At 42.2% G+C, this 23,297-nt stretch overlaps 1 protein-coding gene across 3 annotated transcripts in view; it reads left to right on the top strand.

The window, feature by feature from the left end:
* LOC130285093 (kinesin-like protein KIF19) overlaps positions 1–23,297 on the top strand; it is an 86,001-nt gene that overhangs the window by 29,673 nt on the left and 33,031 nt on the right. For all 3 annotated transcript variants that reach the window (XM_056536289.1, XM_056536288.1, XM_056536290.1), the window contains 7 exons: positions 2,062–2,256; positions 4,528–4,680; positions 7,301–7,423; positions 10,826–10,988; positions 12,203–12,371; positions 18,517–18,706; positions 19,740–20,010. In XM_056536289.1, coding sequence (XP_056392264.1) covers positions 2,062–2,256; positions 4,528–4,680; positions 7,301–7,423; positions 10,826–10,988; positions 12,203–12,371; positions 18,517–18,706; positions 19,740–20,010 — 1,264 coding nt within the window. The remainder of the gene's footprint in view (positions 1–2,061; positions 2,257–4,527; positions 4,681–7,300; positions 7,424–10,825; positions 10,989–12,202; positions 12,372–18,516; positions 18,707–19,739; positions 20,011–23,297) is intronic.

A 23,297-nucleotide genomic window follows, 5' to 3' on the forward strand; every position in this document is an offset into this window, starting at 1 on the left:
CTGAATGGTAGTGCTGGTGTGTTTTTTTTCTTTGCGATATGCAGTTTTCACATACCGCAATACCGTTTCCATAGCAACCAGTGCGCAATGGCATAGAGAAATGTCCGGCCGCACAGCGTCTCTGGGAAGTGTAGTCCGAGCTGCACTGAACTGACTGTGAGGAGCTGGGAGGGGATTACAACTCCCGGAGGGCACGTGACTTCCGGGCGGGTGCGGGAAACTCGAGCAGAACTGCGGAGACATGAAGGAGAGTTACCAGGTGGCCAGACCAAGACCCCGGGCACCATGGTGAGGACCCCCGACCACCTCACACTATACTGAGGACCCCCCCCCCCCCCCCCCCTGTGAAATCGCTATAATTTAGAAAAATACCGTTATATACATTTTTGGTCATACTACCCAGCAATACTGAATAGTATAGCTTTTGAATGTATATGAATGGATGCAGCTCATTTATGTTTCAATGGGTGGGGTGGCTGATGTGTGGGAGGGATGAAAATGGAATTGTGAGATTTGTAGTCAGAAAAAGATAAGTCAAACAGGAAATACCAGTTCACAAAAAGCTAGCCACAGTGTTATGGTAATCTCACAACATAGCCATTTAGCCCCAAGACAAGCGCAGATCCTTCCTAAGCATGTCCATTACTGTCTGCCAGGTACGTACTAAAATCACCTTATGGTGGAGAACCCCTTTAATATGATTGCTTTAATGCTTGAGTTATTGGGATTGTTGTGAGCGGAGATAGCAACCCATTGACTGACCTATCTATTTACCTTAGACCCTGAGTTCTGAGTTCGGGCGCTCCCTGCTGGCCGCTACTGGTATCCTCCGGGATCGCACTGCTTCACTCAGTGACGTATGCGCACTCCTGGGCGTCATGACGCAGACGAGGGGGCGTGATTCCGGGGCCGGACGGAGATCATGCGCCGCGCACAGGGAATATACCAGAAGCCACACTGGTGTTCCAGAAGCCGGTTGGTCCCACGGGGCATATAAAAGCAGCCAATATACAGACTTGATTACCCCCTGAGGAAGACACGAAAGCGTGCGTTCGGGGCCTTTGCAGTTGGTGTCTGTGAGTTCTACTTACGGACACACAGGTCGCGGTTGCTATCTCTATGTAGGACATATGTATGTATTATGCACTGTGTATCTGGATGTCCATATGATTATTTTGTAACTTTGCTATGGGATTTTTATAAGTCACAATTCCCATGTTCCATTGTATATTATTAATTGCTATTATACATTCACTTTTTGATAACACTTGAGATACCATCTGCCCATTTAAGCTCTGTTAATGAATACCAATATTAATGGTTTTATATATATGTTTTTAATTTAAAGTGAACGATAAAGCATTGATATTTTATTGAATATACTATTGTGTGGTAGATGACTTCGTATTATGTATACAAACATTACAAAGTCCACAAAGTTACTTGGAGTAGGCTAAAACTCTTTTTTTTTTTTATTAGTATGTACAGGGAGCCCTGGTATGGGAAAGAGAAAAATGGTTTTAGGCTTTACTTACTGGCTGTAAATCGGGTTGGTCCAGAGGCTTTCCTACTACCAGCACTGGATTTAGTTTAACCTGCTAGCAGAGTCCTCTCAGCTGCTGCATCACTCTTTGAACCTGGACTCCTCACAGGCTGCCCCTCTATGTCCTTTCAGTACATTTGCTTGTGCAGTCTGCCATCTACAGGACACTTCATGTAATTGCAGGATAATAAATAACAATAATCCCAGGGGGTTATACCTGTATTTTTTTAGACTGTCCATTTATAATGCAGACATACCTTTGGCTGCTTATTCTGTGGCTTTATCTCCTTAAAAAAGATTTTATTGTGCTGTAAGCCAGAAAAGCCTGAAAACTCATTGACTTCTATGGGAGAATGTTGTGAGCATACTCTGTCTTTTGTGCAGCAATAGATCCTGTGTTATCTGCATCCAGCTTATCTGCCTCTTCATTGTAACCATGCTCATGATAAAGTGACAGAAGTGACAGAAGGTAGAGGTTGCCTAATGTACACTTACCGCCACCCTTTTGTCTTTTACAGTCCATGGACTTGTTAAGAAAGGGAAATAGACATCGGACACAAGAACCAACAGCGGCTAACAAGACATCTTCCCGGTCCCACGCAGTACTGCAAGTCACTGTGAAATACAAGAGCAAATCACACAATGTTCACGATGAACTGAGAATTGGGAAGCTGTTCATGATTGATCTGGCGGGGTCTGAAAGAGCAGCCCAGGTATAAGCTTCTATGTATATTGTATGGCAGTGAGAGCAGATTCACTGTGCCACAATGAGATGGAAGCAGTCGTATCCAGCAACTTAGTGTTGGGGTTACCATAGCCATATGGATACAAACTCTTCAGATTTAAAAACTTTTTTTTATATATTGTACATCTTGGCAAAACATTAACTTTACTAATATACTTAATAAAAACATGTAGTTCCTTTTATAGAGATCATGGCTTATAAAAAAAATAAATAAATAAAAAAGACCACTAGGGGTCCCCATACCATCTAGAACATAATAAAAAATAAAAAAGACCACTAGGGGTCCCCATACCATCTAGAACATAATCCTGTCCGGCTGCAGCAGCAGCTTTGTCCCAGCTGAAGCACAGGCTGGGACAAAGTCCAGAAAGTGAGAACGGGACTAGCACTCTTCTGTGCTCACTCCTGTTCTATCAGACTGTAGCACAAAAACAGCTAGGAGGGGGTTACAGAGCAGTCTGCAGTGATTGGATGAAGAGACCCAGCACAGTAGACTTAGGGAGGAAGTGAAAGCATGGTGAGTGAGGGCAGGCTCAGTGCTTGCCTCAGACACGCTCCTTCCGGAGCAGTAGATGTCAGAATGAGTGAGCAGCTGAATAGAGGGATTTCTGAGCCAAATACAGAAGCTATACACATGAAAAGACATATAAAGAATCAGCATGATCTAGTGAGTGACATATAGAAGCATAATTTTTTTCTGTGATATGAAAGGTATGCATTAACTTCCAAACCACTCGTTCACCCACAGTAAACCCAATACACCAGGTTATAGAGCGGGTGAACTCCAGACCGATGCGGAGTCTCTGACGTATATACATACCTGCAGTTCGGCACATGGTCCCTCTGAAGATCGGCTTCTATCTTCCCAGAATTGCGCACTGGAGGTGGGCCCGATGGCTGAATTTGAATATTCATGGTCACGTGAGCGCTCAGTAGGCACAGGCGCTCACGTGACCAGCGACCATGAATATTCAAATCCAGCTAGTGGGCCCGCCTGCAGCAGTGCGCAATTCAGCGTCAGTCAGAGACACCTCATTGGTCTCCTGTTCATCCACACTATAACCCTGTGTATTGGGGTTAGTGTGGGTGAACGGGTGACCGTTTTACTTTAAGTGGGGTGCCAGTAGACTCTAAAAATGGAACTCCAGTGTTGCACTCTTGCAAACTTCAGCTGGGTGTAACACAAAACACGCTGGGAGGCTGGAATGCTGAGGCAACCATAAGACCCCCAACAAGTACTCATGCATGAGTCCTATTGATTAGAAAACTTGGTTGATGCAGCAATTTGACTGACTCTTCTCATGCTGAAATTTGTAGAACGGGCTGGAGTAAGATTTTTAGCACCATTGGGCACACGTGGAAGACATGTATGTACAACTGAATGTGGTGATCAATGGTGCTGGGAGATCCAGTGCACCAAGGATTGGGACCCTGCTAATGGTCTCATAGTACCAACAGTATTAGCTATTGTGTAAGCTACAGTTGTCCTCATTTCCCCGTGGTACCAGACCCACTGAAGTGCTAAAAAATGCTGACCTCATAGTAAAGCAGAGTATACCTATATGCTCCATGTTCTCACCACTGATCCCCATGGACTGGGTGATAGACAGTGAACATACCCCGTGTAGTCTCATCCTGCAGTTATGCTCCCTTCTTGTTACATACATTTGGATTTCTTTTTTTATTTGGGCCAATGTTTTCCAAATGCGGTCCTCAAGTTCCCCAACAGATCATGCTTTCAGGATCTCCTTAGTCAGGTAAAATAATTGTGGTCCATACCTCAAGTGTGCCGATGTGGCACAAAAAACACATAAATGGTCATTTTGTCTAGATTTGTTTAAAATAAATTTAAAAAAATTGACAAAATCTACATTTCAAATAAAAAGACAGGTTAATCTCGTAATAAAAAAAAATGAAATGGGATGTAAGGTCAGCCTAACTATGAGCCATTTTCTTACTTGACAACTTGTAGTCATTTAACCATTTATGTTAGATACACCCACGCAATAAAAATGGTTGAACATAACTTTATAAAAACATAAAAAAAACTATAAACACAATTATACGCGACACCCATGTGTCATAACACCTTAAAAACCTGAATAATTGCTTATAATTATCACCCTAAACCGAACGCTTCTGTAGGCTGTGATAAACTGAGGGAATTGTTTTCCATTATTAGCTTTGTTTCAGACTTTTATGTTCTTATTAGATTTTGTTTTCGGTATTTACTTTACAGACACAAAACCGAGGCCAGAGGATGAAGGAAGGGGCTCATATTAACCGCTCACTCTTAGCTCTGGGAAACTGCATCACAGCGCTGAGCGAACGCGGAGGGGGCCATGGTCATCATATCAACTACAGAGACAGCAAGTTGACCCGACTCTTAAAGGTACGAGGTGTGAGACGTCCTACAGACAACTGAGATAGTGACCGGTCACCCTGTGGACTACCGGGTGTGTGAGACAACTTATGGAGCCGTCATTACATTTCCCTTATGGGTTCCTAGACTGATAAATCTGACTGTTTGTGGTTTGACATCACCCACAGCATGTCAGACTTGGTTTTTGACTTCCTTTGGACTACAGGATGACATCATCCCCTACCAGATCCCTCCTACTAGCTCTAGATCCCTCCCCACTTCTCCAGGCTCCATCTACTATCTCTGTGGGATCAGGATATATAGTAGTTATACACCTCTCCTCCAGCTCTATCTGTATTCTGCTGCTGCTATCTCTATGGGATCAGAATATATAGTAGTTATACTCCTCACCACCAGCTCTATCTGTATACTGCTGATGTTATCGCTATGGGATCAGGATACATAGTAGCTATACTCCTCACCACCAGCTCTATCTGTATGCTGCTGCTGCTACCTCTATGGGATCAGGATATATAGTAGTTATACACCTCCCTTCCCAGCTCTATTTAAATATTGCTGTTGTTGCTCTCTCTATGGGATCAGGATATAAAGTAGTTATACACCTCCCTCCAGCTCTATCTGTATACTGCTGCTGCTATCTCTATGGGATCAGGATATAAAGTAGTTATACACCTCCCTCCAGCTCTATCTGTATACTGCTGCTGCTATCTGTATGGGATCAGGATATATATAGTAGTTATACACTTCCCCTCCCGCTCTATCTGTATACTGCTGCTGCTATCTGTATGGGATCAGGATATATATAGTAGTTATACACTTCCCCTCCCGCTCTATCTGTATACTGCTGCTGCTATCTGTATGGGATCAGGATATATAGTAGTTATACACCTCCTCTGAGGCTGTGTCTTACACATTGGCCCTCATTTACTAAGAGTGTCGGGTTTATCTCTGAGTGTTTCCTCATTTACTCTGTGTATTTTTCTCCCTGATTTACTAATGTGTCGCACGGGAAAAAAAATTGTGTCCCACGGGTCGGAAATTGGGTCGCAGGGTAAATTGTATATATGTCCCCCGCACAGCGCTATTATATACCCCCCGCAGCGCATGTGTGTATATATATACCCCCGCACAGCGCTATTATATACCCCCCGCAGCGCATGTGTAATATATATCCCCCCACATAGCTCTATTATATACCCCCCACAGCGCATGTGTGTGTATATATATATATATATATATATACCCCCCGCACAGTGCTATTATATACCCCCCACAGCGCATGTGTGTATATATATATATATACCCCCGCACAGCGCTATCATATACCCCCCGCAGCGCATGTGTAATATATATCCCCCGCATAGCTCTATTATATACCCCCGCAGCGCATGTGTATATACATATATACCCCCCGCACAGCACTATTATATACCTCTTGCAGCGTATGTGTACACACATATATATATATATATATATATATATATATATATATACACCCCGCATAGCGCTATTATATACCCCCCCACAGCGCATGTGTACACATATATATATATATATATATATATATTCCCTCCAGCATAGCGCTATTATATACCCCCCGCAGCGCATGTAGATATATATTATATACGCCCCGCACAGCGCATCTATATACGTTTGCCTCTGAAGTGCTATCAATGACTATCAGTGGTCTCCTCCAACTTGTGGACCTCCAGATGTTGCAAAACTACAACTCTATTTTAGGAACTGTCCAGAGTAGGAGAAAATCCTCATAGCAAACATATCCTGCTCTGGACAGTTCCTAAAATGGACAGAGATGTCAGCAGAGAGCACTGTGCTCGTGATGTCAGCAGAGAGCACTGTGTTCCAAAAAGAAAATAATTTCCTCTGTAGTTTTCAGAAGCTAATAAGTACTGGAAGGATTAAGATTTTTTAATAAAAGTATCTAAAAAAAAAGTACCCCTTTAAGAGTTTAATAAGGTCACCTGCGTGACCTCCAGCACCAGCGGCCCAATGAAACATCTGACCTTCAGCCAGAGGATTCATGGGAAATGTAGGCTGCATTACAGAACCCACATCATTGTGGCTGTCTGGGCATTCTGGGAGTTGTAGTTTTGCAATAGCTGGAGGCACCCTGGTTGGTAAACACTTTGTTAAAGTGTAGCTAAACTTTTAGGACCTATGCACACTACGGCAATCCGCTTGTAGCCGAGTTCCATTGACACCACTTATGTCCGGCTTAATAAGTGATGTCAAGTGCGCCATTTTAGTGGTAAGCCATATTTGTCGTCACCCAGCTTTCTCAGAAAGAGACACACCATACTGATTTTTATGTATCAATACTTTATGTCCTGTGGCTATCAGGGCATGCTGGGGGTTGTAGTTTCACAGCCATTGGAGAATCACAAGCTGCAGAATACTTATTTTATGCAGTGAACACATTACTACGATTCCCAATAACCCATTTATTCTTTTATATCCACAAAACAATCATTTAATATTTCATGAATATCCCTGAGCCGGGGCCTATTTATAACCATTATGTCTATGTTATTAAATGGAAGACACAAAAGTAGATCAGTAAAATTCTCATTACAGATAATAATGGCAGCAAATGATTTCTGTATTGTAGGACGCATTAGGTGGGAACAGCAGAACAGTCATGATTGTGCACATCAGTCCTGCTGCCGCCGCATTTGAGGAGACCCGCACCACGCTGATCTATGCCAGCCGAGCCAAGAGCATCAAGACCAGGGTGAGCGGGGGAAGAGGTATATGCGGGATGGGTGGGGGCATAGGCCACAGCTATATATAGTGTGACAGTAGATGTAGTATTATACTGTATGTTAAAAGGTGTGTGCATCTGTTATGGAAAAAATAAATACTTTTAGATACCCTATGTACATGGACAGGTTTTAGTTGCTCTGTTATTGGTCGATTGCTTTCTCTAACATGCCTGTCTGAGCTCAGTGGGTGTCCCCCTGACATGCCTGTCTGAGCTCAGTGGGTGTCCCCCTGACATGCCTGTCTGAGCTCAGTGGGTATTCCCCTGACATGCCTGTCTGAGCTCAGTGGGTGTCCCCCTGACATGCCTGTCTGAGCTCAGTGGGTGTCCCCCTGACATGCCTGTCTGAGCTCAGTGGGTGTTCCCCTGACATGCCTGTCTGAGCTCAGTGGGTGATCCCCTGACATGCCTACCTGAGCTCAGTGGGTGTTCCCCTGACATGCCTGCCTGAGCTCATTGGGTGTTCCCCTGACATGCCTGTCTGAGCTCAGTGGGTGTTCCCCTGACATGCCTGTCTGAGCTCAGTGGGTGTTCCCCTGACATGCCTGTCTGAGCTCAGTGGGTGATCCCCTGACATGCCTACCTGAGCTCAGTGGGTGTTCCCCTGAGCCTAACCTGATCTAACCACGGTGTCCAGGAGGAGATTTAGAAGATGCAGTAAGTAATATGTTTGCAGGATCAGAATTGACGCAGAATTTGTACATTCGTGGCCAAAAGTTTTGAGACGGACACATATATATTTCAAAACAGGTCCCCAGCAAGGAAAATGCAGAAATCCCGTTCCTTGAAGATAAAAATCAGATCCACAAGATATGTTTCAGGTGTTGCCACCCTCAGTCATGACTGTGACTGTGAATGTGTGACTACTTGGACTTTGGTGTCGTCCGACGACTGTCTTGTCGTGGATGAGACCTCTTTAGGGTGAGCTGACTGCTGCTTTCTATTTTTGACACATATATTTGTTTTTACAAAGCTTGCTGCTTTATTGTTTTAAGATCTTTTAGTCAGATGTGTCTATGGTTACTGGAATACAATTGTAACTACTTCATAAGTTTATACAGTACACTTTTTTACTGACAAATACGTTGTTTATACAAAGACTAAATATTTATAGTGTTGACCCTCCTTCTTGTTCAAGATTTTAGTTCTCCCTGCCACGCTGGATTTTAGCTTCTGGGTCAAACCCTGACCCTCCCTGACCCATTCTTCCCGACTTGGAGTTTATCATAATTTCTGTTTTTCTTTCTCCACCCGCTTTTTGAGGATTCAGCACAGGTTCTCAACGGAATTGAGACCTAGAGAGTTTCGGCCATGGACCCAAAATGTCAGTGTATTGTTCACTGATCCCCTTAGTTTTGTCTTATGACAGGGTCTTCATCATGCTGGAGTAAGCATTGCTTATCACCAAATTGCTCTTGGATCGTTTGGGAGAAATCTTCAAGGATGTTTACGTCAGTAACCATAGAAACATCTGACTAAAAGATCTAAAAACACTGAAGCAGCAGACGTCGTGAAATCCAAAATCGGTTTGAGCCTTAAAGGGGTACTCCGCTGCCCCAGCGTTCGGAACATTTTGGATAGGGGATAATATGTCTAGGAGTGGAATACCCCTTTAAAACTTTTTGCCTGAAGTGTAGTCAGGAAGAATGATGCAGTGCCACGTCATCCTGTTGCACATAGGTCTACATTGGAGCTGTATACACCAAGCAGTAGAATTGGTGAGAATAAAAATGGTTGCAATTTTGCACATAGCTGTGAAGCTTTCCACTCATAGGACACATGGGACATTTCCTCTGATCCATCAGTAATTCAACATTTTTTGGTGGGATACTGGACAACTACTAGTGGTGGCAACCTCCTGCCTTCCTGATATATTATCTGTATATTATCTGTAGACTGATATATTATCTGTATATTATCTATAGACTGACATATTTTCTGTATATTATCTATAGACTGATATATTATCTGTATATTATCTGTAGACTGATATATAATCTGTATTTTATCTGTAGACTGATATATTATCTGCATATTATCTGTAGACTGATATATTTTCTGTATATTATCTGTAGACTGATATATTATCTGTATATTATCTATAGACTGATATATTATCTGTATATTATCTATAGACTGATATATTATCTGTATTTTATCTATAGACTGATATATTATCTGTAGACTGATATATTATCTGCATTTTATCTGTAGACTGATATATTTTCTGTATATTATCTATAGACTGATATATTTTCTGTATATTATCTATAGACTGATATATTATCTGTATATTATCTATAGACTGATATATTATCTGTATATTATCTGTAGACTGATATATTATCTGTATATTATCTGTAGACTGATATATTATCAGCATATTATCTGTAGACTGATATATTATCTGCATATTATCTGTAGACTGATATATTATCTGCATATTATCTGTAGACTGATATATTATCTATATATTATCTATAGACTGATATATTATCTGTAGACTGATATATTATCTGCATATTATCTGTAGACTGATATATTATCTGCATATTATCTGTAGACTGATATATTATCTATAGACTGATATATTATCTGTAGACTGATATATTATCTGCATATTATCTGTAGACTGATATATTATCTGCATATTATCTGTAGACTGATATATTTTCTGTATATTATCTATAGACTGATATATTATCTGCATATTATCTGTAGACTGATATATTTTCTGTATATTATCTATAGACTGATATATTATCTGTATATTATCTATAGACTGATATATTATCTGTAGACTGATATATTATCTGCATATTATCTGTAGACTGATATATTTTCTGTATATTATCTATAGACTGATATATTTTCTGTATATTATCTATAGACTGATATATTATCTGTATATTATCTGTAGACTGATATATTATCTGTATATTATCTATAGACTGATATATTATCTGTATATTATCTATAGACTGATATATTATCTGTATATTATCTATAGACTGATATATTATCTGTATATTATCTGTAGACTGATATATTATCTGTATATTATCTGTAGACTGATATATTATCAGCATATTATCTGTAGACTGATATATTATCTGCATATTATCTGTAGACTGATATATTATCTGTATATTATCTATAGACTGATATATTATCTGCATATTATCTGTAGACTGATATATTATCTGTATATTATCTGTAGACTGATATATTTTCTGTATATTATCTATAGACTGATATATTATCTGTTTTTTATCTATAGACTGATATATTATCTGTAGACTCGTAGATCATTTCCCCGTGTTCTCTCTCCATATTAATAAATAAATCTTTGTCAAAACCTTTCTCCTCCAGGTGAAGAGAAACTATGAGAGCGTGGCCCAGCACATCACTCACTACAGTGGATTAATGTCCAACCTTCACCGAGAGATCCATCAGTTACAAAGCAGCATTAGACAGCACGAGCGCGAGCTTAGAGAGCTGAGAGACCTGGGAGTAAAGATCCGAGCCAGACGAGGTATTCTCAGCTCTGCCTACGCACCAAAATGTCTCATTTGCTAAACGTCATTTCTTTTTATGGCTATAGTTTTTCCTGTAGCCTAAAAAAAAGTCAAAAAAACTGTGTAAAAAAAGCCTAAGGGATACTTAAAGGGGTTATCCAGAAAAAAACAACTTTACATATATATATATATATATATATATATATATATATATATAAACTGGCATAAGAAAGTTAAACAGATTTGTAAATTACTTCTATTAAAAAATCTTAATCCTTCCAATAATTATCAGCTGCTGAAGTTGAGTTGTTATTTTCTGTCTAAGTGCTCTCTGATGACACCTGTCTCTGGAAATGTCCAGAGTAGAAGCAAATCCCCATAGCAAACCTATTCTACTCTGTGCAGTTCCCGAGACAAGCAGAGATGTCAGCAGAGAGCACTGTTGCCAGGAAGAAAAGAACAACTCAACTTCAGCAGCTGATAATTATTGGAAGGATTAAGATTTTTTAATAGAAGTAATTTACAAATCTGTTTAACTTTCTGGAGCCAGTTGATATATATTTATTGTGACAGTTTGGCAAGGGAAGGGTGTATTTCCCTAGCTAACCCTGGAGAAACCTCCATCTGTGGCTTAATTAATGAGGTAGCAGAAAGGGGAAGGGTGTTTAAAAGGAAGTTAGACAGGATAGTTGGGGCTCTCCCTGGGAAACAGCATGTCGCTGTAGGGGGAGACACACGGATCCTGTTGAGGAAACACACAGCTGGAGCTGTGAGTGGTCCAAGAAGTGGTGTGAACAGTGAGTAGCAGGTTGCAGGAGTCACATGTTTAACTGGCTGAGGGTAGCTTACCAGTTAGTAGTCAGGGCATGCTGATATGTGTAGTCAGTGACCAGAAGGTCTAGGACTTTGGTTTGTTCCTGAGTTATGTTTTGTTTTACCTGCAACCTATGTAAATAAAGCTGGCGAGGTGCCAGACTTGTATGCTGAACGGTTGTCTGGCGAGTTATTGCGAGGAAATGTGTCCCGTGGCAAGTGACCAGGATGATCCCAGAACTAATCCCCAAGGAGGAATCCTTAATATATATATAATGTTTTTTTTCCCTGGAATACCCCTTTAAGGGTATGTTCACAAAGCAGAATGTCCACCCGGAAAATTGCCAGGCGTACACTCCGCAAACAGTGGGCACCAGCAGAACATGGTTTTGTAATATGTTCAAATTTTGTTCCATAGAAAATGGGCATCAGAACGATCTATCAGATCCAGATCACATCAATCTGGAAGAACAGATCATGGACGCTTTTCAGGAGCACATGGAAGTGAGGCGCAGCCTCCTGCAGCTGAACAATGCCAACATGGAGATGCGTATTGATGCCATCAGACATCTGGCTACCATTGCTGAGTGAGTATGGACAGTTTGTCAAGTGCATCAGCTGCTTTGGGATTGGTTCCAATATGAAGGAGCGCTGGAAATAGAGGGAAGCAATGATTATGGGACTTCTTCCAGGAACCAGGGATTGTAGGGGGCTTCCTACCCATTAAGGATACCCCTGCTGCAAACTAGAGAAGAAACTTAAAGGGGTACTTTGCCCCTAGACATCTTATCCCCTATACAAAGGATAGGGTATAAGATGTTTGATCGCGGGGATCCTGCCGCTGGGGACCCTGCGATCTCCCTGCTGCACCTGGCGTTAGTTTAGAGCGTCGGGTGCAGCGTCGCAGGCTCGTGACGTCACGGTCATGCCCCCTCAATGCAAGTCTGTGGGAGGGGGCGTGACGTCCGTCTCGCCCCCTCACATAGACTTGCATTGAGGGGGCGTGGCTGTGATGTCATGAGTGGGGCGTGGCCGTGACATCACAAGCCTCCGCTCCGCAGCGCCAGTCATCTGGCACGGAGTGACATTTGCTTCGTGCACCGGATGTCTGGGGTGCCGCAGCCAGGATCGTGGGGGTCCCCAGCGGCGGGACCCCCGCCATCAGACATCTTATCCCCTATGCTCTGGATAGGGGATAAGATGTTTAGGGGCGGAGTACCTAACCAATCATTTGTTCCTTTATTAAAAAAGACAGTTACAGTCCCTCCTAGATGTAGTGCAGAAGTTGTCTATCCTGTGTTATCACCCCTCTTTCTCTCAATGAAGTGGTAGTCCCCATGCAGTCTTACGTCATGTTTACACAGCGGAATTTCCGAGTGGAATCCGGCAGAAAAGTTCTGCTCGGAAATTCTGTTGCAGCAGAGTCCCATTGTTTCAATGAGCTTCTGCTGCATGGTGGACACAGCAAATACCTGAGGCATAAACATCCTGCTCTCTGTCGAAAGAATGAACATGTTCATTCTTTCAGCAGAATCTGTTTGGAAATGCATTGCTGTCTATGGAGACGGCACCGCGCGGGCGAACATGTTATTTGTGGAATGTCCATCCATGTTTTCCAGGCAGACATTCTGCAAATTTTTCGCTGTGTGAACATAGCCTTACATATAGAGAGAAAGAATCTGCGGCTGCATGCCCCTCCTCCGTGGCTCATATTTACTATATTACTCTAGATCAGTGTTTTCCAACCAGTGTGCCTCCAGCTGTTGCAAAACTACAACTCCCAGTAAGCCTGGACAGCCAAAGGCTGAAATGCGTTCTGCGTGTTATCTGTGTTTGACAAATAAAACACTAAGCATTATATAAAGAACATTATATAAAGAACAAGTTTGCTCCAAGTTCTTTTCATCTTAGAGCTCATTCACGCTATGAAATCTCAGGGATTCATTGGGAGCAGGTCCGCTCTGAAATACGGTGTCTAAATAGACGGCAATTTCTGTGGGGGAATGTCTGCCGCAGAAATTCTGTAGTGTAAATGGTACTGAAGAAAACAGTGGAAGGCTGCTGCACCAGATTTTCCAAGCAGAATTCCAAAGCGGAATTTCACTTTGAAAATCTGTAGTGTGAATGAACCCTTAAAGGGGTACTCCGGTGGAATTATTTATTTTTTTCATATTAACTGGCTCCAGAAAGTTAAACAGATTTGCAAATTACGTCTATTTAAAAATCTTAATCCTTCCAGTACTGATCAGCTGCTGTATACTACAGAGGAAGTTGTGTAGTTCTTTCCAGTCTGACCACAGAGCTCTCTGCTGACACCTCTGTCCATCTCAGAAACTTACAAATGGTAAATGAGAGTGCGCGCTGTGTGGAATAGAACACAGTGAGGTAAGTTGCTAATGGATACCGACACGTATCAACCTAGGGCAGTGGGAGAACGCCCCGGCCGATAGCATCTCAACCAAGCTGCGTCCACGCTGTAAGTCGCTCGTTATAGTGAGCGGTGAATAGTGACTTCACTACGGTGGCTTCCTTATTCCACAAAGCTGATCTCAGGAACTGCTCAGAGTAGCAGTAAATCCCCCATATTAAACCTCTTCTACTCTGGACAGTTCCTGACATGGACAGAGGTGTCAGCAGAGAGCACTGTGGTCAGACAGAAAAGAATTACACAACTTCCTGTGGAGCATACAGCGGCTGATAAGTGCTGGAAGGATTAAGATTTTTTAATAGAAGTAATTTAAAAATCTGTTTAAAGGGGTATTCCAGGAAAAAAAACTTTTTTTTAATATATCAACTGGCTCCAGAAAGTTAAACAGATTTGTAAATTACTTCTATTAAAAAATCTTAATCCTTTCAGTACTTATGAGCTTCTGAAGTTAAAGGGGTTATCCAGGAAAAAAACTTTTTTTTATATATATCAACTGGCTCCAGAAAGTTACACTGATTTGTAAATTACTTCTATTAAAAAATCTTAATCCTTTCAGTACTTATGAGCTTCTGAAGTTAAGGTTGTTCTTTTCTGTGTAAGTCCTCTCTGATGACACGTGTCTTGGGATCCGCCCAGTTTAGAAGCAAATCCCCATAGCAAACCTTTTCTAAACTGGGAGGTTCCCGAGACACGTGTCATCATAGAGCACGTAGACAGAAAAGAACAACCTTAACCCCTTAAGGACGCAGGACGTAAATGTACGTCCTGGTGAGGTGGTACTTAACGCACCAGGACGTACATTTACGTCCTAAGCATAACCGCGGGCATCGGAGCGATGCCCGTGTCATGCGCGGCTGATCCCGGCTGCTGATCGCAGCCAGGGACCCGCCGGCAATGGCCGACGCCCGCGATCTCGCGGGCGTCCGCCATTAACCCCTCAGGTGCCGGGATCAATACAGATCCCGGCATCTGCGGGAGTTCGCGATTTAAATGAACGATCGGATCGCCCGCAGCGCTGCTGCGGGGATCCGATCATTCATAACGCCGCACGGAGGTCCCCTCTCCTTCCTCCGTGCGTCTCCCGGCGTCTCCTGCTCTGGTCTGTGATCGAGCAGACCAGAGCAGGAGATGACCGATAATACTGATCTGTTCTATGTCCTATACATAGAACAGATCAGTATTAGCAATCATGGTATTGCTATGAATAGTCCCCTATGGGGACTATTCAAGTGTAAAAAAAAATGTAAAAAAATGTAAAAGTAAAAGTAAAAAAAAAGTGAAAAATCCCCTCCCCCAATAAAAAGTAAAACGTCCGTTTTTTCCTATTTTACCCCCAAAAAGCGTAAAAAACATTTTTTATAGACATATTTGGTATCGCCGCGTGCGTAAATGTCCGAACTATTAAAATAAAATGTTAATGATCCCGTACGGTGAACGGCGTGAACGAAAAAAAATTTAAAAAGTCCAAAATTCCTACTTTTTTAATACATTTTATTAAAAAAAAATTATAAAAAGTGTATTAAAAGTTTTTTATATGCAAATGTGGTATCAAAAAAAAGTACAGATCATGGCGCAAAAAATGATCCCCCATACCGCCACTTATACGGAAAAATAAAAAAGTTAGAGGTCATCAAAATAAAGGGATTATAAACATACTAATTTGGTTAAAAAGTTTGTGATTTTTTTTAAGCGCAACAATAATATAAAAGTATATAATAATGGGTATCATTTTAATCGTATTGACCCTCAGAATAAAGAACACATGTCATTTTTACCATAAATTGTACGGCGTGAAAACAAAACCTTCCAAAATTAGTAAAATTGCGTTTTTCGTTTTAATTTCCCCACAAAAATAGTGTTTTTTGGTTGCGCCATACATTTTATGATATAATGAGTGATGTCATTACAAAGGACAACTGGTCGCGCAAAAAACAAGCCCTCATACTAGTCTGTGGATGAAAATATAAAAGAGTTATGATTTTTAGAAGGCGAGGAGGAAAAAATGAAAACGTAAAAATTAAATTGTCTGAGTCCTTAAGGCCAAAATGGGCTGAGTCCTTAAGGGGTTAAAGGGGTATTCCAGGAAAAAACTTTTTTTTATATATCAACTGGTTCCAGAAAGTTAAACAGATTTGTAAATTACTTCTATGAAAAAATCTTAATCCTTTCAGTACTTATGAGCTTTTGAAGTTAAGGTTGTTCTTTTCTGTCTAAGTCATCTCTGATGACATGTGTCTCGGGAAACGCCCAGTTTAGAAGCAATTTCCCATAGCAAACCTCTTCTAAACTGGGCGGTTCCCGAGACACGTGTCATCAGAGATTACTTGAACAAAAAAGAACAACCTAAACTTCAGAAGCTCATAAGTACTGAAAGGATTAAGATTTTTTAATAGAAGTAATTTACAAATCAGTTTAACTTTCTGGAGCCAGTTGATATATAAAAAAAAAGTTTTTTTTCCTGGATAACCCCTTTAACTTCAGAAGCTCATAAGTACTGAAAGGATTAAGATTTTTTAATAGAAGTAATTTACAAATCTGTTTAACTTTCTGGAGCCAGTTGATATATATGAAAAAAGTTTTTTCCTGGAATACCCCTTTAACTTTCTGGCACCAGTTGATTTGGGGAAAAAACATTGTTTCCCACTGGAGTACCCCTTTAATGTGTTAAGATCACTCCACTCTACAAACTGACAAAACCTCGATCAAGAATGGTATTTATGGATGGAAACAGCGTTGGAAGCCGCTGATGTAAAAAATAAATAAATAAATAAATAAAATTGTGACTAATCTCAAGACCACCTAAATGTGCTTAAGTGCTTCTGGGAAAATGTTCTAAGGGCAGATAAGACAAAATTTGAACCTGTGTTATTAGTTTATCCTGATTGTGTTTGCCTATAAATGTGACTTAGATAGCGATCAGATCCAATTGTTTTAGTAATAAATGCAAAGAGTGCCAAAGAGTTCACATACTCTCTCTTGCCACAGTACGGTGTGTTTTATGTGATTGGTCAGTCCAATGCTTGAATTCAATCTCTTTTAGGGTGCGTTCCCACAGGGTGTATACGCAGCGTATTTGACGCTGTGCAAAATTTACCGCAGCAGCTGGAAATACGCTGCGTATTCCTTGCTCACTATACACACAGGGCTTTCCGGCGGCAGCCCTATGTGTATAGTGAGTTTTAGAGGCGGGGCCGTGTGCCGGCATGACTGTGACGCGCGGCTCCGCCTCCAAAATTCACTATACACATTGGGCTGCCGCCGGAAAGCCCTATAGTGAGCAAGGAATACGCAGCATATTTCCTTCCCGCTGCTGCCGTAAATTTTGCGCAGCGTCACATACGCTGCGTATATGCCTGTGGGAACGCACCCTTAGAGTCATAATGAAATGGGGGGGATAAGATAGGATTTTCTATCACCATTCTTATAGCTCAGTGGTCTTCAACCTGCGGACCTCCAGATGTTGCAAAACTACAACTCCCAGCATGCACGGACAGCCAACGGCTGTCCGTGCATGCTGGGAGTTGTAGTTTTGCAACATCTGGAGGTCCACAGGTTGAAAACCACTGTTATAGACCAACTCAGAGATTAAAAATGATTAAACTGGAAGGACTTGTATCTTCTTTCTCCATCATTCAGTATTTGTTATATTCATTCCAGCTGTGTTGGCTCGGGTCCAGTATATACACCGAAGGATATTACCGAAATTTGATATTTTACTAAGTGCTATATTATTACGGCAAAATCTTAACTTTTTCAGGTTATATTTTACTTTAGTAGTCATCTTAAAGGGGTACTCTGCTGGAAAACTTTTTTTTTTTTTTTTTTTTTTTTTTTTTAAATCAACTGGTGCAAGAAAATTAAACAGATTTGTAGATTACTTCTATATAAAAATTGTTGTCCTTCCAGTACTTATAAGCTGCTGTATTCTCCACAGGAAGTTCTTTTCTTTTTTAATTTCCTTTCTGTCCGACCACAGTGCTCTCTGCTTACCCCTCTGTCCATGTCAGGAACTGTGCAGAGCAGGAGTGGTTTGCTATGGGGATTTGCTCCTACTCTGGACAGTTCCTAAAATCGACAGAGGTGTCAACAGAGAGCACTGTGGTCGGACAGAAAGGAAATTCTAAAAGAAAAGAACTTCCTGTGGAGCATATAGCAGCTGATAAGCACTGGAAGGGTTAAGATTTTTTTAATAGAAGTAATTTACAAATCTGTTTAACTCTCTGGCACCAGTTTCTAAAAAAAAAAAAAATGTTTTCCAGCGGAGTACCGCTTTCACTCTTCCCCCCCACCCCTTCCTGTTGCAGCTGGGAACAGGAGAAAGCTCGGGAATCCACCCGGCCGAGAAGAGAGAAGGTCTCAGAGGACATAGTGATAGATGCAGGTGATGAAGAGGATGAAGAAGAAGCAGATGTGGTCGAGCCTCCTGAAGTCATGGTGGCCAGAGAAGAAATTAACATGCTTCTTGCTGAGCAGAAGAAAACTGCTTCTATGATGGTATAGACGACATGGATGATGTGTGTTTTTTATAAGCAACATAAGTAAAATTTGGGACAAACTATGGTGCATAACATTGTGTCCAGCATTGTAACCAGGAGTGGTGGCCTATAGGCAGCCTTATCCAATCATAGCTCATCTCACACTGAACTGCTCTGGGCTTTGTGTAGCAGAGTGAGGGAGGAAGTTCTCCCCTGTATGGCTTCAGATGATGTCACGCCTGCTGGGGAACGCCCCCTGCCCAGTCTGTGTATCTGACTGAGCAGAAAATACAGAGTAATATCAAGATAAAAAACTAACAAATAATAAATAAAAAAAAGCAGGGGGGGGGTTATCATAATGGGGGCAGTGAACTGGGAGGATTATAAAATTTAACAAGATCATGACAGGTACACTTTAATGATTTTCTAGATTAACATTGGGTTTTATCCAAGCGCATGAGTCTGTGACCAAGCCTGGCATCTAGCAGAGGGTTGTTGTGACTGGCCTGGCATGTGCTACCTGGTTAAAATAGAGAAGGTTGACCTTATATCTAAGCCATATAAGGAGATGGTGGACCTCAACACTGCCAACTGGATGTTTTTGTAGGAGAAAAGGCCAAAACCAAAATAGGGCAATGTTTTCTCATTTCGTGCCATCAACACACTGCTATTCTGAAGAATTAGTCCTCTCCTCTGTCCTGTTTCCTTTTGGAGAGAAGGGAGGCATGAACTTTTATGTTTTCTTCTTTGCCTATATTAATGTCCACTTGACACCCTGTGGTTTGCACCACTCTTGAGGGCCCCGGTTAGAGAAAGCTAAGGTTGGACCTCCATTTTTTTTTTGTATCATAGTAGCTGCATTGACTTCCTCCATGGTATGCCTACCCTCTTCTGTTAGTGTTATAAGGTACCATTCACACTAGTATCAGAGGGTTATTATTTATTGAACCAAATATGGAAATCAATGTAGTATTTGGACAATTCGATATAAATGTGGCCATATGGTGGATATATAGTATTAGATTATTACCAAAATGATATTTTCCTTGTAGGCAGAACTGGAAGACCATTGGGCAAAAGCTAAAACAAAGACGTCTCAGCTGGAGCAGATGATCCCGGAGCAGCCCGGTAGTGACCAGCAGGAGGCCTTAATGTTACTGAACAAACTTCATGAGTTACAGGCCTGGAATACAGAGCTCAGGGCCAGGAGCGCCTGCAGGGACAATAGTCTCCTGTACCAGAAGGACTTTGTGATTCTGAGCTACCAGCAGTACAGGTCCTTATGTGAGAAAATCATCCATCTGCAAAAGGCTCTTATAGAAGGTAACAGCAACTGGCCACAAATGTTCCGGCATGTAAACCCGCATCTATGTATATACCGTATATAACTCAATGGCCCCGATTTACTAATAGTGTTGCGTAGGTTTCTTTGTGGTTTTTATTCCCTACAATTTTTTTCCAAAGTATTTACTAAGGTTTTCCTCCATTTTTCACTTTTCCCTACATTTTGCTACAAGCTCTTGTGATAGCCTGGGGGATGTAGGGTATGGGGAGTTTAGCTGCGCGGTGATTAAAGGGTGCTTGTTAACCCTTGCTATTCGTGACGCCAGGGTGGGGGCTCCTCAGTGATGCTTGTCCTACCGCCACCCTTCCCAAGAGCGATAAGGAGGTAGATAATCATAATGTCCACAACCGGAGAGTTTTCTGAAACTTTTACTGAAGATTTTCTGCAAGCTTCATAAACGGCACAGTCTCTATGCATACAACTGCTTCTTTGGAGATTGACAAAGGTTGGGACTTTAGCAGTTTAGAGTCTTTAGGTATTAGGCGTTGCTCCACTGGATTTAAGGGATTTAGTTGCGGTCCAGTAGTCACGCTAGCATTAGCGGGGGTAGTTTAGAACTCACGGTTTTAGTTCAGCTGTGGCCGGTAGGTTTTTCAGGCCTAGCGTGTCTTTGCAAGGTGCGCAGATCCGTCCTGCTAGTCCGGCATCCACGAGAACACATGGGCAGGGGCTGGACTAGTGCTAATTGGTCCATATGGATGTCAATTACCATTACAAAGATTTTTGGGTAACGTGACACAAGGACCTCCAAAGGTTCTCCAACATACCATAGAGGATATTCAACATGGTCACATGACCGAAGGTCCTGCGACGCTACACAAGGTAAGTACTTTACATTATATTAAATATACATTATTATTAAATATATACACGTATTAACACTAGAGAATTAGACTTAAGGAGAGGCGACAAGGGGCTGTCCCACCTGAGGGATCCTACCTGAGCGTAGTTACTCTGACTTTAGGGACCTCTACACTAGGTACGGTATGCAATACGGTACCGGGACACCACACTCTGATTTGTAGGGTCTCAGCTGAAATCCGCAACATTTTCTGTGGAAACCTTAGTAAATATGTTGGGTTTTTGTGAAAATGTCGGGGACACGCCCCTTTTCTGTGACCATGCCACCTTTCCAAGATGGTCACGCCTCTTTTCCAGCATTTCTCAGTACAATGGAGAGTTGGTCAGGGTTTTTTCATTTCTGGCGCAGTGAGACAGAATCTGGCGCACAATCCGACAAAACATGTTGGGTTTACAATAGTAAATCAGGGCCAATGTGTTTGTATGTGTGTTTATGTGTACATGTGTGTAAATATATATATATATATATATATATATATATATATATATATATATATATAGTGGTCCCTCAACATACGATGGTAATTCGTTCCAAACGGCCCATCGTTTGTCGAATCCATAGTATGTTGAAGGATCCATGCAATGTAAAAAGTGCATTTAATACTCACCTGTCCCCGTCGCTCCCGACCGCATCCTCACCGCTCCCGATGCTGTCCCAGGGGCTCCCGATGCTGTCCCGCTGCTCCGGCGTCTTCTTCGGGATCCTCCAGCTTCTTCCACCTCGCTTTCTGGTGACGTTATTATGTTGGTGCGACGGGACGGCGTGCGCATGACGTAATAACGACGCCGGAAAGTGAGGCCCGGACCCCGGAGAAGATGCAGAAGACGCCAGAGGATTGCAAAGCAGCGGGGATAGGTAAGTGAACCTGTCCGGGATGCTTAAACTGCTATCCGACAGCAGCTTAAGCATTTTGCGCTGCCAGATAGCAGTTAATGCGATGGCCCCGACATATAAAAGCATCGTATGTCGATGCTGACATCAACATGCGATGGCCTCTGAGAGGCCATCGTATGTGGATTTGATCATATGTCGGGGCCATCGCATGTCGGGGGGGGTCACTGTATATATATATATTGTGATGACTCGCTCTTGGAGTGAGGTGCGGTTAGCAGTATAGAGGTATGGAGACAGTGTTTTAAACCAAAGTCCAATGTTTTATTCACACTTGAGCACACAGCAAAACAGTATTTAACATGGAACAAAAGGAAAAACACAACAAAGCCCACTTGTATTTCCTGCAATCACACCTGCATTCACACTACGCAGCGACAGCACGTCTTTTCCAGGCCCCAGGCAGGCTGTCCAGCAGCTCTCTTTCTTGGAGCTATCACTGGGAGACTCCAAACACAGCCCTCCTGGCACGGTGTGCTACAACACCACACACAGCCCTCCTGGCACGGTGTGCTAGAACTAGCAAGTCTCAATCCAATTCCATTCCAATCCCATCCAGCTGGTGAGGCAGCCTAGCTTTAAGGCCAACAAAAAGCCCGGCCTGGATTGTGGGGAATGACCCCCACCCTGCACTTGGTCATTCCCAGTAAGAGCCGTCCCGGATTGGCCTTCCAGCCATACTACGAGCACAGTAACAGGCTGCACCGCAGCACAGATACGAAAATACCGGCTCTTGTCTCACCAAGACCAGGAACCTTGGTGACACACACTGTCCATCAATGATCACATCTTTCACTGTGGTGTCCCGGTACCGTATTGTATACGTTACCTATATAGAGGTCCCCATAGTCAGAGTCCCTAGGACGTCGGGGTCCCTCTTTTGTAGTTTTACCCTTGTCACCTTTCACTTAGTCGATGACTATATAGTAGTTCTTATTAATATAAGTATGAGGATATATATGTATATATTTAGTTATCTACCTGTTCGGAGTGTAGCAGGACCTGCAGGTCTCGTGATCAGGTTGAAACTCTATGGTTTTGCTTCAGGACCTTTGGAGGTTCCCGTGACGTGTTCACCCACAATGCACTGTAACGGTGAGTGACAGTCGTTACAGACTAATCCAAAACGTCCGGCCCCTGCCCATATAAGGGACCTGCGCCATCTTGATCCCTCTCTTGGGTTGCTGACTCTGGAAGAGTTGGACCTCCGCAAGACAATTTACTAGGCCAAAGCCTTGCGGCCTAGGCCTCTAACCTAGCTGATAGACTAAGCAATTCCCCACTACTCATCGCAAGATCACTGAACCTAATTACTCCCCTAAATCCAGCGGATCTCTGCTATATAATCCTTCAGAAGCTAAATTGGGCTTATCTGATCAAAACCGACTGTCAATCGCTGCTCGAGTTTTATGTAAAGAGACTCTGTTATCTGGACTGTTACTATTGTTACATGCACAGAATTTCCTCAGTAAAAGTTCCTGCAAGTTTTCAGTTAACAGCGGTTGTGGACAA

This window comes from Hyla sarda, chromosome 8 (assembly GCF_029499605.1).
Source record: "Hyla sarda isolate aHylSar1 chromosome 8, aHylSar1.hap1, whole genome shotgun sequence".
Classification (NCBI taxonomy): domain Eukaryota; kingdom Metazoa; phylum Chordata; class Amphibia; order Anura; family Hylidae; genus Hyla; species Hyla sarda.